Source organism: Canis lupus, chromosome X (genome assembly GCF_003254725.2).
Source record: "Canis lupus dingo isolate Sandy chromosome X, ASM325472v2, whole genome shotgun sequence".
Classification (NCBI taxonomy): domain Eukaryota; kingdom Metazoa; phylum Chordata; class Mammalia; order Carnivora; family Canidae; genus Canis; species Canis lupus.
The window spans coordinates 46,161,274-46,181,331 of NC_064281.1; the positions used below are offsets into that span (position 1 = coordinate 46,161,274).

Sequence of the window (20,058 nt, forward strand, 5' to 3'; positions counted from 1 at the left end):
AGGATACTAGAGCAATTGAACATCCACAGGTAGAAAAAAAGAAAGAAAAAGAAAAACCCTGAATTTTAGCCTCACACCTTCTAAAAAATTAACAAAATAACATAGACCACCTAGATCATAAGTGAAAACTACAAATTAAAAAACAAGAGAAAATCAAAGTCTAAGGCTAGGCAAAGAGATTCCACATCAAAGACAGAATCAATACCAAAGAAATTGAAAAATGGGACTTCATCAAAATTTAAATTTGTTTTCTTAATTTCCTGAAAAATGCTTATATTTATATAAAGTAAAAATTATAAGACTGTACCATTATGGTTTATGATACATGTGGGTGTAATATATGTATTTATATATTATATATTAAGTACATATATATATTCACATATATATGAGCATATATAAAACAATTATAGCTTAAAGCCTAGAGGGAATAAATGGTTACATGGTTCTTATATTTTATATAATATTAAATAAAATATGAAAGCCATGTAGAAACTGAAGAATTAAGAATGTAAATTAAAATCCCTTAAAAAAATCCCTTGAGGAACCACACACACACACACACACAAAATACCACTGAAAAGGAATATGAGAAACTTTTAGGGGTTTGGGAAATGTTCAATATCTTGATTGTGGCATATATCTGTCAAGTCACTGAATTGTACACCGTAAAAATATATGCAGTTTACTGTTCATAAATTATACCTGAATAAAGTTGTTTAAAAATGCAAAGATCCATAACTAACATCATACTTCATGGTGAAAGACTCAAAGCTTTCCCACTAAGCTCAGGAACTATACAAAAATGTCCTCTCTCACTACTTCTGTTCAACATGGCACTGGAAGTTCTAGAAAGAGCATTTAGGAACAAAAAGAAATAAAGGGCATCCAAATTAGAAAGGAAAAATTATGACTATTCCCAGATGACATGATCTCATATACAGAAAATCCTGAAGAATCTACACAGAGAATAACTATTAGAGTTAATAAACTAATTTAGAAAAGTTAGAATATAAGAATACACAAAAATGAGTTATATTTCTATATATTAGCAATGAATAATCCAAAAAGGAAATTAAGAAAATTCCATCTGTAACAACACAAAAAAGAATAACTTAGGAATAAACTTAACAAGGAAATGTAATACATGTACGCTGAAAACTACAAAATGTTGCTGAAAGAAGTTAAAGAACACCTTTTAATGAAAAGACACCCCATATTCATGGTTGAAAGACTTGCTATTATTAAAAGACTGAAGGAAACATACTGAAGGAAACATTCAGAGTTAACACAATTTTTATTAAGGTTCATTATAAAGCTGATTCTAAAATCACATACAGGGAATCAAGAAGAGCCAAAATAGTCTTGAAGAAAGAAAACAAAGTTGGAGGAATCATACTTTTATGGTCAACTGATTTTCAACAAGTATGGTAAGTCAATAGGAAAAGAATAGTCTTTTCAATAAATGGTCTAGGAAATTTGAATGTCCACATAAAAAAAATAAAATTGGACCCCTATCTCAAACTATATACAAAAATTAACTAAAAATGGATCAAAGACCTAAAATTAAGAGCTAAAACTTAGAACTTTTAGAAGACAAATTTAGGAGAAAATCTACATGATCTTGGAGTAGACAATAGTTTCTTAGATACAACATCAAAAGCACAAAGCAACCAAAGAAAACAAGTAAGTTGGGTTTTATCAAATTAAAAATTTTTGAGCTACAAAGGACACTATCAAGAATGTGAAAGGACAATACACTGAATGGGAGAAAATACTGGCCAATCACAAATCTGATAAGGGTGTATCACCCAGAATACTTACAACTTAACAATGAAAAGACAAAAAACTTAATTAAAAAATGAGCAAATAAAAAAAGAGCATATGATTTGAATAGATATTTCTCCTAAAAAGAAAAAGGAAGCTATACAAAGGGTCTACAAGCAAAGGAAAAGATTCTCAACATCATTAGCCTTTAGGGAAATGCAAATCAAAACCACAATGAAATACTACTTCACACCAATTAGGACGCTACAATCAAAAAGACAAGTAATAAGTGTTAATAAGGATGTAAAGAATTTGAAATCCTTATACCTAGCTGGTAGGAATGTAAAACGGTTATAGCTGCTTTGGAAAATTTGGCAGTTTCTCAAAAAGTTAAACATGGAGTTACCATATGGCCCAGCAATTTCCCTCCTGGGTATCTAACAAGAGAAATGAATGTTCACACAATAACTTATACACAAGTGTTCATAGCAGCATTATTCACTACAACAAAAAAATAGAAACAACCCAAATGTCAGTCAACTGATGAATGCATAAACAAAATATATCTATACAATGGAATATTTGGTTATAAGAAGGAATGAAGTACTGATGCAAGCTGCCCCATGGATGAACCCTGAAAACACCATCATAAGTGAAAACCGGACACACAAGAACATATATTGTATGATTCTATTTATGTGAAGTGCCTAGAATAAGCAACTAAATAGACAGAAATAAGAAAGTGAATGGCAGGGGCAACAGAAGTAGGGATAGAGAATAAAGAATCACTGCTAATAAATATGGAGTTTCTTTTTAGGGTGATAAAAATATTCTGGAATTTGTGGTAGTGGTGATGGTTGCACAACCTTGTAAAAATACTCAAAATCATTGAATTGTACACATTAAAAGGAAGAATTTTACGGCATGTGAATTATATCTGAATTAAAAATGCCTAGATAAATAAATTTGATAGAAATTGTGAAAACACAAAAGAATATTTAGCTGAAAAGACAACAGAAAAATTAAAACTGGGGACACCTAGGTTGCTTAGCGGTTGAGCATCTGCCTTCAGCTCAAGGTGTGATCCCGGGTGTCGGGATCAGCTTCCTGTGTGGAGCCTGCTTCTCTCCCTGCCTATGTCTCTGCCTCTCTCTATATATATCTCTCATGAATGAGTAAATGGAGACGGAAAGGAAAGGAAAGGAAAGGAAAGGAAAGGAAAGGAAAGGAAAGGAAAGGAAAGGAAAGGAAAGGAAAGGAAAAAGGAAAAGGAAAAGGAAAAGGAAAAGGACATTAAAACTAGATTCCAAAAAGAATTTTTTTTTTACCCAAAGAAGCCTGAAGAAATAAAAATACAGAGGGATAAAATGAAAAAATAGTAAAATGGTGTATGTAAATTTAGTCATGTTATCATATCATCATTTCAACAGATACAGAAAAAGCATGTGGCAAAATTCAACATCCACTCAAGATTAAATATTTTTAGTGAATTAGGAATAAAGGAAAATCCTTCATCTGATAAAGGCAATCTAGAAAATTCTATAGCTAACAGTGTACTTAATGGGGAAATATTGAGCACTTTCTCCTTTACACCAGAAAAAAAGCAAACTGAACAGTGTCTTCTTTGCTATTTAACATTGTACTAGAGGTTGAGGCCAGTGCAATAAGGTAAAATAGAAATAAAAAGCATAAAGATTAGAAAGGAAGACATAAAACTGTTTCCATTTACATATCATATTATTTATATTGACAATCCCAAGGAACCGATGAAATAATAAGAATAATTTGAACTTTGTAAAGTCACAGAGTACAAAGACAAAAGAAAAAACTATTTTATTTTATATACTAACAGCAAAGAATTAGAAAATGTCTTTTAAAAGTCCGTTTATAGTATTGTCAAAACATAGAGTATTAGGTATAAGCTTACCAAAAGATGAGTTCTGACCACAACCACCATACACACACAAATGATATGCCAAAATCCCATATTATAAAACATTGCTGAGAAATGAAAGAAGATGTAAATAAATGAAGAGATAGGCCATGTTCCTGGGTTGGTAGATTCGATATTGTTATATCATATCTTCCAAACTTATCTACAGATTTAACACAATCCCTACTAAAATTCCACCAGATACTTTTTTTGTAGAAATTGTCCAGTAATTCTAAGATTTATATGGAAATGCAAAGGAGCTATAATATCCAAAGAAATCTTGAAAAAGCAAAACAAAATAGAAAGACTTATACTACCTAACTTCAAGATATATTATAAATCTAGAGTAAACAAGACAGTGTGATAATGGCTTATGGACAGACAACTAGATCAATGCAACAGGATATACAGACCAGAAACAGATTCCCATTTATAAAGTTATTTTACTTTTGAAAAGGTACTAAACAGTCCAATGGGAAAAGGAAATCTTTCAACAAGTGAAGCTTAAACAATGGGATAGTCATATGGAGGGGAGAAAAAGAACTTTGAGTGCCTACTTCATACCACTCATAAAATTAATTTAAGAAATACCATAGACCTGAACATAAAACCTAAAACCATAAAGGAGGAAAGTATTTTTGTAACATGGGTGTAAGCAAAGGTTTCTGAGGCCACAGAAACAATAACCACAACAGAAAGACTTCATCAAGATTAAATACTTTGTTTCATCAAATGAAGTCATTACAAAAATTAATGAGCAGTCCACAGATTGGAGGATATATTCTTAGAACATATATTTGCTAAAGGACTAGTATTATCCAGCATATATAAGAACTCCTACAAGTCAAAAATGACAAGACCAACTATATCAGGCAAAATAAAATGGGAAGATTCCTTGAGTAGATACTTCACAAGGAAAAATACACAAAGGCCAATAAATACATGAAAAGATGCTCAACAACACAGTCATCAGGGAAATGCAAATTAAAACCATAAGATACGGGATCCCTAGGTGGCGCAGCGGTTTGGCGCCTGCCTTCGGCCTAGGGCGCGATCCTGGAGACCCGGGATCGAATCCCACATCGGGCTCCCGGTGCATGGAGCCTGCTTCTCCCTCTGCCTGTGTCTCTGCCTCTCTCTCTCTCTCTCTCTCTCTCTCTGTGTGACTATCATAAATAAATAAAAATTAAAAAAAAATAAAATAAAATAAAACCATAAGATACCACTACACACCCACCAGAATACCTAAAATGAGTGTTGGCGAGGGTGTGGCACTCATTTATTACTGGTGTTAATGTAAGTTAATGCAACCAATTTGGAAAACTGGCAATTTCTTAGAAAACAAACACCTATGCCAAGGCCTAGTGATTCTACTGCTAGGTATTATCCAGGAGAAATAAAAACACATTAACAAGAAGACTTCTACAAGAATATTCATAGCAGATTTATTCCTAATAACCCAAAACTAGAAACCACTCAGGTATTCATGAATAGGGTAAACAGATTTGGTATATTCATACAATAGAATACTGCTCTGCAGTAAAAAGATTACTGAAATACACAACATGGATTAATGTCAAAAACATACTGAGTGATAGAAGACTTATACAAGAGTATATACATCATATAATTCCAATTATATGATGGTCTAGAACAGGATAAACTAAGGTGAAAAAACAATAGCGGTCGACTCTGGTGGGATGTGGGAGCTACTGACTGGGGAGGGGCACAAGCGAACTTTCTGCAGTAATGGCAGTACTCTATATTGGGTAGGCAAGCCACAGCCTGCAGGCCAAAGCTTATGAATAAAGTTGTACTGGAACACAGCCATGTCTATTTTCTTACACATTGCCTATGGCTGTTTTCATATATGTAATAGCAGAATTGAGTGGCTGCAACAGAGACTATACAGCCCACAAAGCCTAAAACAGTTACTACCTGGACCTTTACAGAAAATGTTTGCCAATACCCGGTCTATATTTTGATAATGGTTTGAGTAATACAAGTGTAAGCATCTGTCAATTCTCACTGAACTCTAATCTATGAATTTTACTGCATATAAATTTAAACTAAAAAAAAATAAATACTGAGTTCTAGCCAATGATATGAATGCTGAAGTATTTATGAAGTATACTCATGTCAACAACTTTAATTTTGAAATGTGCCAGAAAAATGAGATGGATTGATAAATGAATAAAGAGGGATATATGATTGAGCAAATGCAGCAAAAGTTAACTGTAGATTCTAGTTGGTAGGTATATGGGTATTTATAATTTTTCAACTTTTCTGTATCTTTGAAATTTTTTAATAAATTTTGGGGAAAATTTTTTAACTAGATAAGGAAAGTATATAGCACATGCCCACAGAAATGAACATTCCAACCCAAAATACTTTGTGAAGAAATTTATTCTAAAGAAATAAATCCCAGAATAGCATGCTTTGTCTGAAGAAACTTTAACTGCAAAGATCTTTATTAATCCTTGATCATTCCTGTTAGCAGTCATCTTGTACACAGTGAATTCATTATGATTTATGACCTTGATGAAGAGAGAATTTTATAAAACACACAGTATTTGAGATAGTAGCTTTTGGAAAAGTAATAGCCATTATTAGAAAACTCTTACAGTATAGCACACTTTTTATCTAAGGACCTCAAAGCATTTTATTAGTCAAACTCAATCAATTCAGAGTCTTTAGAGTTATCTAAATCAGACCAAAAGAGAGATAGAAAAAAAGAATAACCTGGATTGTCAATTCCTTCCTATAATTAATTCAATCAATCCCGAGTTAACTAAATCTCAATGAAGTCATCATGCCCTCCCTTAGCAGGGAGGATGCTATCTTACAAAGAGGCTGGATAGTGTACTGACTAAGGGCATAGCCTCTGCAGCCAGGTAGTCTAGATTCAAATCCTGACCGTCCTGGAACCTGCCTGAGCTTCAGTTTCCTTATGTGTAAAACAGGTAATGAGAGCCACCATTCACATAGTACTATTCACACAGGATAGTACATGTAAAACCATTAATACAGTATTTGGCACCTAGGAATCACTTAATAGTGTTCATTATTATCATCTCATAAAGGCAAATGCTTTATTATAAATGTGGAATAAGATAATCGCAGGCTCCTAACATTTTACAACTAACAATTCCACTGGCCCCCTTGCTGTTCTTCAAACATGCCAGACACTCTCCTTCCTTGGGACCTTTGCACTGGTTATTCTCTCTGCCTGAAAGGTGCACTGTGGAATGCCTCACCTCCTTCAGATGTTTGCTTGAGTGTCACCTTTTCAATGAGGCCTACCCTGATCACCACCTTATTTAAAATTACAAGCTGCTTTCCCCCTCCTTATCCTGATCCACATTTCCTCCAATCTCCTGGGACCATACTATAAATGTACTTACTATTAAGGTTATCGACAGTCTCCCCCCATTAAGAAACAAAAGCCAATGACAGAAGGGATGTTTGTGTTTTATTCACTGATACATCCCAAGGAGGTGTTTGGATGTTTTATTTGTTTTTTGTTTTTTTTTTTTTTTTTTTTTTAATTTTTATTTATTTATGATAGTCACACAGAGAGAGAGAGAGAGAGGCAGAGACACAGGCAGAGGGAGAAGCAGGCTCCATGCACCGGGAGCCCGACGTGGGATTCGATCCTGGGTCTCCAGGATTGCGCCCTGGGCCAAAGGCAGGCGCTAAACCGCTGCGCCACCCAGGGATCCCGGATGTTTTATTTGTTAACATCACCTGGTTTAATGCCTCCAATTTTACAGATGTGGAAACTCCAAAGAGACTTAAGTCAAGTCCACACACTGAGCTAAGGGAAAGATCCAGGGCTAGGGACTATGGCTCCCTGTCCAATGCCGTTTCTACCTAGCTCACTGTTTCCCTGACCTTTGGACATTAAAGAAAAATCACAATCATCTATATATCCCCCCTCAGGAAGACATGCCTTGGGAATTCCTAGGTTTCACAAATGCTGTTGTATCTGTAACATAAAAATGCTCTGAAAGGGATGCCTGGGTGGCTCAGAGGTTGAGTGTCTGCCTCTGACTCAGGGTGTGATCCCGGGGTCCGAGATCGAGTCCCACATTGGGCTCCTGGGAAGGGCCTGCTTCTCCCTCTGCCTGTGTCTCTGCCTTGTTCTCGGTATCTCATGAATAAATAAATAAAATCTTTAGAAAAAAAAAGAAATGCTCTGAAAGACAGTGGAAGACTGTACTGGAATACTAAGCGTTGACAGTGAACAGAAGAAGATGGATGATTTAAAAGAGCTATCCCAGGGCTTTGATAGAGGATCTGCTATTTTAATTGTTCCTGCTGACCCCAAAATGAGTGTTGAGCCAGAAGATGGCTGCCAGCATAGCTGGACAGACTGCTGCTAAATGCAAGCTGGCTGGTGTTGCACTAGGGTTTTCTTCAGGGGAAAAGTCTGACTGCTATCTAATGCCTGAAGCACTTGAGGCTGCTCTAAAGGCTGTATTACATATTGTTATTGCAAAGGAGGTATAATCTGTACCATGTTGGGGCACCTGGGTGGCTCTGACTCAATGGTTGAGCATCTGCCTTAGGCTCAGGGCATGATCCTGGAGTCCCGGGATCAAGTCCCGCGTTGGGCTCCCCACATGGAGCCTGCTTCTCCCTCTGCCTGTGTCTCTGCCTCTCTGTGTCTCTCATGAATAAATAAAATATTAAAAAATAAAAATCTGTACCATGTTTATAATGGCCTTTGACATATCTGGTAATGGCTGAACCTGGTTCGGTCCTGTGAAGGAGGTAACTGCTGTTGGAAAGTAGCATGCCTTTGACATATCTGGTAATGGCTGAACCTAGTTAGGTACCTGTGAAGGAGGTAACTGCTGCTGGAAAGTAGCATGGTGGCTACCCAAAGACTGCTGTTGATTTATGGGACCTTCTTGAATAGATGGCTTTTCTATGCTTATCTATAAGATGAATGAGTCATCTGCTGATGCTGAATGAAAGCTGAATGAGAGGGGGCACCTGGGTGGGTCAGTGGATTAAGTATCTGTCTGCCTTTGGCTCAGTTCATGATCCCAGGGTCTTGGGATCAAGCCCCACCATCAGGCTCCCAGCTCAGCGGGAAGACTGCTTCTCCCTCTCCCCCCACTCCCCCCTTGTGCTCTCTCTCTTGCTCTATCAAAAAAATAAAATCCTTGAAAAGAAAAGAAAAGAAAAAAAAAGAAAAGAAAAGAAAAGAAAAGAAAAGAAAAGAAAAGAAAAGAAAAAAGAAAGAAAGAAGAATGAGAAATCTGGCTTGGTGTTAGATGTGATTGCAAAAGCTGTGTAGAAAAGTATGGGGGCTAGATCTGGGCCTGCGAGGAAGCCTACTGAATGACGGACATCTATGCAGGGTGTTGAAGCTGCTCTTCCATGGCCCTTTGAGATGTAATGCTAATTGGGCTTCTAGCTGCTGGCGACTAAAATGGACATCTGGGGCAGCCCGGGTAGCTCAGCGGTTTAGCGCCACCTTCAGCCCAGGGCGTGATCCTGGAGACCCGGGATTGAGTTCCACATTGGGCTCCCTGCATGGAGCCTGCTTCTCCCTCTGCCTGTGTCTCTGCCCCTCTCTCTCTCTCTCTCTCTCTCTCTCTCTCTCTCTGTGTGTGTGTGTGTGTGTCTCATGAATAAATAAAATCTATAAATAAATAAATAAATAAATAAATAAATAAATAAATAAATAAGAAAGACATCTGCTTTTGATGGGGCTGCTGAGTGCTGGACATTAAATAAAGGCTCCATGGGATGTATCTGTATATCTAAGGTTGATATTAAAAATGTCTTTTGCTCCAACTTTGAAGAATTTCTACCACCTTAGGGTTGGGTTAAATAGGCTTGTTGGTCAGAAGTCTTTGCTACATAAGGTGGTACTGAGTGTAACTTCTGATGTGCAGAGTTTGTAATATGTACGTGCTTCCTATCAGGAGGGTTTACCGTGTATACTTACTGGGTTATGAAGGTTACCTGTTCAGTTATCTATCTGGCTGGTGTAAACAGTTTGTGTTGAATAATGGGTATGGTCAAGAGGCAGTAACTGGTAAGTAAACTGTTCTATAAACTGCACAGAGTAAGCTGCTTGGATCACATATGCTGCCTGGTCTGGAAAACGTGATGAAACCCAAGGTTGTACTAGAAAGGCAGGCTGCCCTTGGCCTAGGGCCAAATAAGAGGGCTGTACTGCAGATGGGAATAGATAAGAAGTCTGCATAGAATGGATGGACTATGATCCTGGTGGTTGCACAGTGTAAAGAGGATACTCCAGGGCTGATAGTGAATAAACATGCTGTGCTAGAGCCTGGATTGGGTAAATTAGCTGTGATGGGCAAGAAGCTTGTTCCTGGGCATCTATCATAAATGGCAGCTGCCCGGGAGCCTTCAAATGGGAAGTTCTTCAGGTGGTCCTGGATAAGCATGTTGAACAGAATAAGATGGCCATTCCAGGGACTGAATCACACTTTTAATACCCACCCTTTGGCTGCTGCTCACTTGCACCAGCTTCAGATACTCACAGAATACAATCCTACTGATCATTATTTTGTAGGATGCCATAATCTTAGGTTGTAAAATTAATATCTGCTGCTGAATAGAGGCTTGCAAACAAGATTTCTTCAAATGCACAGCCTTGCTTTGTAGCACTGAAGAACCTAGAGCCACAGATTCCTGATCTACTACTGGATACAGGTGGAATAATTAATGTATCTTTTGGGAAGGCTGATTGGCCCCTGAATGCCCTCCAGTGGAATTAGAAGGGAACTGAGCTGTACCAGCAGCAGTCTGTGCACAGCTCATGTATTGGGCAGAATGACTTGACAAAGCTTGAGGATAATTAACCAGTGAAAAACTAGACATCTGGAGCACCTGGATGGCTCAGTGATTGAGCGTCTGCCTTTGGCTCAGGTCATGATCCCAGAATCCTGGGATCAAGTCCCACATCAGGCTCCCCGTGGGAGCCAGCTTCTCCTTCTGCCTATGTCTCTGCCTCTCACTCTCTCTCATGAATAAATAAATAAAATCTTTAAAAATAAATAGATAAAAAGAAACTAGATGTCTGATTAGTATCTGGTGATTTGGTTAATGCCAGATTCCCATTTCTAGGGTGAGGCTCAAGTTGAAGACCAACTGTTAGATATTCGGGAGTCATTTGTGAAGCAGGCAATGTCAGAGGAGAAACTACAGAAAAAGACTGATTGTGGAATTTCAATGACTGACAAGTCTAAAGTCATAGATTTTGCTGAAGTTTGTCCATCTACTCCAAAGGTCAGCTGCAGTTCCTGGTTCTGGTGCAAAGAAAATTCAAATTATAAATGCATATACCATGCCCATTTTAATGGGCCTGTCCCAGACAAAATGATGGACAAAATAATATTATGTTCTAAAAATTCCAGCAAGTTATCAAAAAGGTGCTGGGCATAGTATTAGTACTACAAAAATCCTTAATATCATGAGTAAATGCTAGTTGAATACATTAAGGGATTGAGACCAGTCCCAGTAATATACTGCTCATGGCTTCTCATTTATTGCACTTGCCACATAATTCATTCAAACCCTGGCAGAGATTCAGAGTAACTGAATCTAACACCTTCACACACCAGACACTGGAAGTTCTAAGAAAAAGCTCAAAAGGATTTTAATAGCATAGCTACAATGAACACAGAAGCTTTCTAAAGAGGAGAGCAGAGAGTTGGCTGAATAAATATAGGTTGGTTGCAATAATTCCTAGAACTTGAACTACCACATTCATAAAAAGACACCAATGGTCAAAGTGCTTGCTTATGTGGTTTCTATATATGGTGAAGACAGTCCAAAAAATAGCAGGTATGTGATATAGATGTATATATAAACAAACATATATATATGTATACATAGGGGAAAAAAAGACAAATCTAGAGGCTTTACCCACAAATGTAAACAATAGGTTGTCTCTAGCTGGAGGAATAACCGGTGATTTTCACTGTCTGTTTTATAATTTCATAGGCTTTATTTTATTTTTTAATTTCTATTTTTTATAATTATATATTTCAAACCCTTTTTTTAAGATTTATTTATTTATTCATGAGACACAGAGAGAGAGAGAGAGAGAGAATAAGAGAGAGGCAGAGACACAGGAAGAGGGAGAGGCAGGCTCCACGCAGGAAGCCCGACGTGGGACTCGATCCCGGGTCTCCAGGATCAGGCCCTGGGCTGAAGGCGGCACTAAAACGCTGAGCCACCTGGGCTGCCCATAGCTTTTATTTTTAAATGGGTAAATAACCTTCAATTTTTAAAACTTTTACATTTTGGAAACACATTTTAAAATACACATAACTGCATACTATGTGGTTGAACCCAAGTTAATTTAAGCATCCATTCAACACACTTTGCATGAAAGTCTTAAAAAGAGACAAACCATAACAAGAGCTCCATTTTGAATATGTACCATGTTACCTACAAACACCAGCCAAATACCAAGCACTGTCAACTCCATCAGATTAAATTTACCTCAGCAGACTTTTTTTTAAAGATTTTATTTATTTATTCAGAGAGACACACACACACAGAGAGAGAGAGAGAGAGAGAGGCAGAAACACAGGCAGAGGGAGAAGCAGGCTCCACACAGGGAGCCCAACGAGGGACTCGATCCCGGTCTCCAGGACCACACCCTGGGCTGCAGGCGGCGCTAAACCGCTGCGCCACTGGGGCTGCCCTACCTCAGCAGATTTTAAATGTACCTGACATTTGTCAAGTATGTGTAGGCCTTCCCCTACAAAACTGTGAACTACCTGAAGGTAAGAATCATGTTTTATCTTACATCCACAGAAATGGCAGTCATTAAAAATTGTTGATGAGCCATGACTTACTATATACCAATCTCTTAAAAGAAACAGACATGCTGAGACGCCTGGGTGGCTCAGCAGTTGAGCATCTGCCTTTGGCCCAGGGCGTGATCCTGGAGTCCCGGGATTGAATCCCACATTGGGCTCCCTGCATGGAGCCTGCTTTTCTCTATGCTTCTCTCTCTGCCTTTCTCTCTCTGTGTGTCTGTCTCATGAATAAATAAATAAAATCTTAAAAAAAAGGAAGAAACAGACATGCCAGCTGCTAACTGAATCATATATAGCGAATGCTCAGACCATCTCATTCCCAAAGAAATAAGGCACATACAGGGGAGGGTAAGGTTGAGAAAATAAAATGCAGTGATGGCAAAAAGCTGAACCATGTGTCCAGGCCTCATTAACCAAGGGAACCAGATTATAATCTTAATATATGAACTCTCATAAAAACGGTTTACTCCTTCTCAGAAATGAATAATGCTGACTTTGAGAGTCAAAAAGACAAAAACATTTATTTCTCCTATAGAAATATACATGAATCAAAAAAAGCCAAGATCCAATAAAGAGTCCAATAACCAAAATATATAAAGAATTTATATAATTCAATATCAACACACACAAATAATCCTATTTAAAAAATGGGCAAAAGACATGAATAGACATTTCTCCAAAGACGACATATAGATGGCCAATAGACACATGAAAAGATGATCAACATCACTCATCATTAGGGAAATGCAAATCAAAACCACAATGAAATATCACCTCACATCTGTCAGAATGGCTAAAACCAAAAACACAAAAAACAAGTGTTGGTGAGGACATGGAGAAAAAGGAACCCTCTTGGGAATCCCCTGGTGGGAATGCAAACTTGTTCAGCCACTGTGGAAAACAGTATGGAAGTTCCTCAAAAAAATAAAAATAGAACTATCATGATCCAGTAATTCCATTACTGGGTACTTCCTTCAAAGAATATGAAAATACTAATTCAAAAAGATATATGCGCCCCAATGTTTATAGCAACACTAATTATAATAGACAAATCATGGAAGTAACCCAAGTGTCCACCAACAGATGAATGGATAAAGAGGTGTGTGTGTGTGTGTGCGCACGTGCACAGAAATATTATTCGGCCATAAAAAAGAATGAAATCTTTTCACTTGCAGCAACATGGATGCATCTAGAAGGTATAATACTAGGTGAAATAAGTCAATCAGATGAAGGCAAATACCATATGACTTCACTCATATGTGGAATATAAAAAGCAAAACAAGAAAGAAAGAAGAAAGAAAGAAAGAAAGAAAGAAAGAAAGAAAGAAAGAAAGAAAGAAGAAAGAAAAGAAAAGAAAAGAAAAGAAAAGAAAAGAAAAGAAAAGGGAGAGAGAGAGAGAGAGAGAGAGAGAGACAAGCCAAAAAGCAGACTCTTAAGTAGAGAGAACAAAGAGTTACCAGAAGGGAAGTGGGGGGGATGAGTAAAATAGTTGATTGGGATTAAGAGTACACTTATCATGATGAGCACTGAGTAATGTATAGAATTGTTGAATCACTATATTGTACACCTGAAACTAATAGAACACTGCATGTTAACTATACCGGAATTTAAATTTTTTTTTTATTTTTTTATTTTTTTATTTTTTTTTTATTGGTGTTCAATTTACTAACATACAGAATAACCCCCAGTGCCTGTCACCCATTCACTCCCACCCCCCGCCCTCCTCCCCTTCCAACACCCCTAGTTCGTTTCCCAGAGTTAGCAGTCTTTACGTTCTGTCTCCCTTTCTGATATTTCCCACACATTTCTTCCCCCTTCCCTTATATTCCGGAATTTAAATTTTTCAAAAAGCCAAAAAAATTTTTTTAAAGCCAGAAATTTAGGGACACCTGAGTGGCTCAGCAGTTGAGTGTCTGCTTTTGGCTCAGGGTGTGATCTCAGGGTCCAGGATTGAGTTCCACATCCGGCTCCTTGCAGGGAGCCTGCTTCTCTCTCTGCCTATGTCTCTGCCTCTCTCTGTCTTTCGTGAAAAAATAAATAGAATCTTTTTAAAAATTTTTTTTAAATAAATAAATAAAAGCCAAAAATTTAGATGAAAGTGTTAAAAATTGTAAGCCTATAAAATACTATTTCCAATTAACTAGGGAAGAAATCCCTCTAGGGGTATCTGGGTGGCTCAATAGGTTAATGCATCTGCCTTCAGCTCATGTCATGATCCCAGGTCCTGGGATGGAGCCTCTGCTCAGTGGGGAGTCTGCTTTTCCCCCTCTCTTTGCCTGCCCTCTACCCCCACTCATGTGCGTACTCTTTCAAATATATAAATAAAATCTGTAAAAAAAAAGAAGAAGAAGAAGAAGAAAGAAGAAAAGAAAAGAAAGAAAGAAAGAAAGAAAAGAAAAGAAAAGAAAAGAAAAGAAAAGAAAAGAAAAGAAAAGAAAAGAAGAAAAGAAAATCCCTCCACATTCACACCAGGCTAGAAAAGTCTAATATAAAGAACAAACCATCATCACCAGGAGCAAGAGATCTGAGTCCTAAATAAGTTTGTTTATCCATATATGGAGTTCTCAGTTTCTTTTCCAATTATACGAGCAGTGTCTCAAGACTCTAGCTTCACAATGTTAAGCACATCCTCAAGAACATCTTAGGTGAAGGAAAACATAAACAACTTTTGGCTTTCAGGGAGTTTTACATAAACTATAATGAATTTGTGAAAGAGAGCCTTTGCTTGTCAGAAAATCTAGACAGTGTTGAATATATTTAACTGAATACAGAGCCTCTAAAATATATCTTACCTTCATCTGTGAGATCTTCTGGACAGTTAATGGGGAAACCTGGGGTTGTGCGACAACTGGAGGTCCAAGGACACGTACAGGCAAAACAGAAGACTGACCTTGAACCAAAGGCAAGATGTGGGGCTGAGTCAGCTTTGGCTGCTGTTGCAGCTGTTAAATAAGAAAAAAAATATATTAAAGATAAACTCTCTCATTTACAGTAAATATATGGATTATATATTTAAAAATGTAACAGTTCACCTCACCCCTGAAATCTGCTGGTAATGTCCTACTAGCTGCTGGGATGGATAAATCATCCCTGGAACATTTCTTTCAGCCTGTGAGATGTTGGAAACCACTTGAGAGCCCATCATCTGGTCTGAGGAATAGGCTATACTAGGCTGACTTGAAGTATCTGAGTGTACAGCAGATCCAGCTCCCACTTCGGACAAATTGTCACCTATGACACAGAAAATAAGCAACAAGTAGAAGGAAAACTTGAAGCACAAGGTCCTAATGACATAGAAAATAAGTGTTTTATATCTCTTTTCCCTCTGAAAACCTAAGACAACTTGAAATAAAACATGCACATTACACAGTTAACCAAAAACCATTATATAAACTCTCCATGTGGACACTGTGGTAGAACTAAAATTTTCTTGGTAAAGTAAACCTATAAACAAAGAATCACATAAAAATCAACTCCATTTGCTGGCCATTTCATGTATAACCCCAACTAATCTATACTTGCCATTAGGACTTCAGAAAAATCTAAGTGTCATATTCTCATTTTCCTAGAACCTGGCTAGAAAATAATACTGTCTTTATAGAACAATTGGTTATTACTATGAAAATACTGTGTCCTTCTGACTAGAGAATGTATTATAGCAGAAAAATTAGAGGAAAAAAAGAAAAAGAAAAATTAGAGGAACCATGATTTTATACTTGAGTCTAAAATACAAAGGATCAGGATCCCTGGGTGGCGCAGCGGTTTAGCGCCTGCCTTTGGCCCAGGGCGCTATCCTGGAGACCCGGGCTCGAATCCCATCTCGGGCTCCCCGTGCATGGAGCCTGCTTCTCCCTCTGCCTGTGTCTCTGCCTCTCTCTCTCTCTCTCTGTGTGACTATCATAAATAAATAAATAAATAATTTTTAAATAAAATACAAAGGATCTTAAAGTCTAGAAAATTCCTTCTTGAGGAATTGTGTGCTTTTATAAATTGTGTGCTTTTATAAATTGTGCTGTTACCTGTAACAGAGGGATGGGGCTGCTGTGGTTTTCTTTTTAGAAGCTGTTGTCGAACATGTTGATCAACTTCAGTTTCTTCACATTCTGCTCCAGTGTGCTGAGCAGGAGCAGAGGGTAAAGTTGTGTTCTGGGGCTGAAGAAGTACATTCCCTGCAGACTTGGACTGGGAATCCCTGCGTTCTTCCAAACAGCCACTTGGCTTCTTCTCCCTCGTCTTCTTTATCAGAGTGACCCGGTCTCTAATGGATTTAGCAACAGCTTTGGAATCACTTTCATGGAAGAATCCTGACTTGACCTACAAACAAAACATAATAAGCAAACTACATCTTTAATATTTAAGATTTTAACTTTTTTTTTACTAGAAGAGTTATTTTGTGACCCCCCAAAATTCCAAATGCTATTAAATTAACAGTTAATTTGTTTACATGTTTTTTTTCAATTCAATATGATTGACAGTTTCAGATGTACATCATAGTGATTCAATATAATGGATGTATATTTATGTTCTTTTTAAATCAGACATACATAAATCGAGAGCCTTTAATCAGCACAAGAAAAACAACACCATTACCAAGCATTGTTAAAATAATTCTGGCTTTAAACAAAAACAGACAAAAAACTTGATGTTTCAGTACATGCAGTCTTATTACAGTTAATTTATGACTCATTAAGGTTTGTGAAAGATTAAAAAGGTTTCCTCATTCAACATTAAGTGCCTACAATGTGCCCAGTACTGGACTCCAGAGACATATAAGTTACTACATTGGTCCTTTGTCCTGTATGAGCACACAATCTGGTGGTAAGATGGTACAAATTTAACTTAAAATAAGGTAGAAAAGCCCTAAAGGAAAAAGTAGAGAAAGTGTCACAGAGGAAGGTAAACTCTAACTTGAATTAAAACAAAAAAAGAACTTGCTGGCTATTAAGGGAGGTATGAACGAAGTTTAGAGATCCACACTCTAGGCAAAGGGAAATAGGCTCACAGCAAAGTACTACATCTTACCAGGCGTTAGAAGAGTGAGAGAAGAGAAGTTAAGGGCTTGCTGTCTGAGAAGAGCAGGGCTGAGTAGCAGAGAAGATGACTTGAAGAGGTGTCATGGCATATCATTCTCAGTCCTACAATCTGTTTTTTAAAGCATGTCTTGGGGGTCTGCAGACTCAGGGAAATTTCGTGGTAGTTGAAAGATGATTAAAATGTTAGATGGAATCCATATATTTAATTTCACTCCCTCCCGAAGCTCCAAAAACAAAACAAAACAAAACAAAACAAACCCCATACTAAATGGATTTTTAGGTTGTAAACCACAAGGACAGGGAGAATAAGAGAAAGGCAACAGCAACAACATTTTGGACACTCCGGAATGTGGAAAACAGATTAAGTAATAAGTGACCTAGCAGTCCTGAAAAAGGTGAACTAGGGAAGGCTGAGATTCATTAATCATTTATACTGAAAAATACTCATAAGGCACAGGAACTGGCAATATCAGTTACTTCCAGAACTGGGTTAAGTCAAAAGAGATGACTAAAATAAGGAAGACTAAGTGAAAGGGTTGTGAGAAGCAGTTAAATATTTAGATCCCTGTACCCCACCCTCCATTCCACACTTTTGGGTGATTGCTTCTCCCTACCCAAGAAGCCTGGAGATTTGTTCTCTAGAGAGGGTAAAAGAGAGGGTCTCTGGACTATGGCACACTAGACACAGTTGAGGGTTAAGGCTACCGTGTGGAAAACAAAATTGAATGACCATATGCATGCTGAATGCCATATGCAGAAACCCTTAGCTCTTTACCCCACTTGCTACCAAAATACCAGTAACCAAACCCTTATCCTTCAGGAAGGACATTGAAAGATGATTATCTGGGGAACCTGACCAATCCAAGAAGACATACCTATAAATATTGATGTCAAAGATTCCCTAATTAAAGGCCTACCCAGACACCCTATGTTATAAGTCAAAGTTAACAAGTCTAACACAAGCAATCACATCATCCAATAGGCTGTAAGTTCCTGTGTTTGGCAAAATTAAGGCCCCTCAAAGATGTCCCATCCTAATCCTCAAACTTGTGAATATAATGAAATATCACTCCCATTATTTTGCTATGAACAGTTGACCTTAAAATAGGGATATTATCCTTGTGAGCCTTTTACCAGCAGGTGACTCTAGAAGGATTCAACAAGACATTGCTGACTTTGAAGATGGAGTGGGGGTACATGAAAAGACTGAAAAGCAGCCTCTAGAAGTGGAAAGTAACAACCAGCTAATAGCCATCAAGGAAACAGGGGCCTCAGTCTTACAACCATAAGGAACTGAATTCTGCCAACAACTCAAAAGCATCCCCCCACCCACCTCCACCAACCAAGAGCCTCCAGATAAGAGCCCAGGCCACCAACAACTGGATTTTAGCCTGTAAGATCCTAAGCAGAGAATCCAGTGAAGCCCACTTAGGCCTTTTGACCTCTAGAACTGAGATAATAAATGGATGTTGCTTTAAGCCATTGAATTTGTGGTAATTTGTTACACAGCAACAGAAAACAAATATAGTCTCCTATAATCTATTAATCATAAGCAACTAGCCAAGAATTATCAGAAATATCAGAAAAGCCTCTAACAAGAAAACAGAGCACAAAACCAGCAAAAGTAAAACAGCAATTTGTAGAAAAGAGCCTACACAGGGAGAAAAAATGTCAAAAACACTATCTTTACTAGTGTTACAGAGAGGTGTGATAATATTGCCTCCATGAAACAAAAAACAAGATGTTTACTCTAAGGAAGGAACAGACCAAAATATAAAAAGGAACTCTTAAAATTAAAAAAATGATAGCAGAAATGAAAAACTCAATAGAAGGGGTAGAAGATAAAGTTGATAATATCTGTCAGAAAGGAGAATAAAAAGACAAAAAGATGGAAAATAGAAAAGATAAGAACATTGGAGAATTAATCCAAGAGTCCAACATCCAAATGATAACATTTCCGGAAAGAAAACGATGGGGAAGAAATCAATAAAATACTTAAAGAAATTTCCAAGAAACTAAAGGATATGAGTTGACAGACTGGAAGGGTCTGCTGAGAATCCAACACGGTAGATGAAAATAGACCCAAATCAAGACACATAACTGTGAAATTTTAGAATACTAACAAAGAAATAGAAATTATTACAAGCTTCCAGAAAGCAAAAAATGGATGACATGCAAAAGATTCAGAAAACAGAACAGCTTTGTACTTCTCAGTATCAATACTGAAAGCTAGAAAAGCATGGAACAATGAGTCTAATTTTTTTTAAATGCAAACTAAAATGTCTTAGTCAATCAATTAAATATCAATATAGAATAAAAGTATTGTCATACATGCAAGTCTCAAAGAATTTACTTCTCATACCCATTCTGTTAAGAAGCAGACCAGAGGAAGTATGTCACTAAAACAAGAGAATAAACCAAGAAAGAGAAAGACATGGGATTTAGGAAATATGAAACCCAATGAAGAGAGGAAGAGAAATCTAGAAAGATAGTTAAGAGAAATAT

The 20,058-nt window shown here is 37.3% G+C and overlaps 1 protein-coding gene across 4 annotated transcripts in view; it reads right to left on the reverse strand.

Moving 5' to 3' along the window:
- The window catches only part of WNK3 (WNK lysine deficient protein kinase 3), a 154,172-nt gene that overhangs the window by 80,336 nt on the left and 53,778 nt on the right, over positions 1 to 20,058 (reverse strand). For all 4 annotated transcript variants that reach the window (XM_035712180.2, XM_035712181.2, XM_025468536.3 and 1 more), the window contains exons 8-10: positions 16,540 to 16,834; positions 15,558 to 15,751; positions 15,313 to 15,462 (exon numbers count right to left, since the gene is read on the reverse strand). In XM_035712180.2, coding sequence (XP_035568073.1) covers positions 15,313 to 15,462; positions 15,558 to 15,751; positions 16,540 to 16,834 — 639 coding nt within the window. The remainder of the gene's footprint in view (positions 1 to 15,312; positions 15,463 to 15,557; positions 15,752 to 16,539; positions 16,835 to 20,058) is intronic.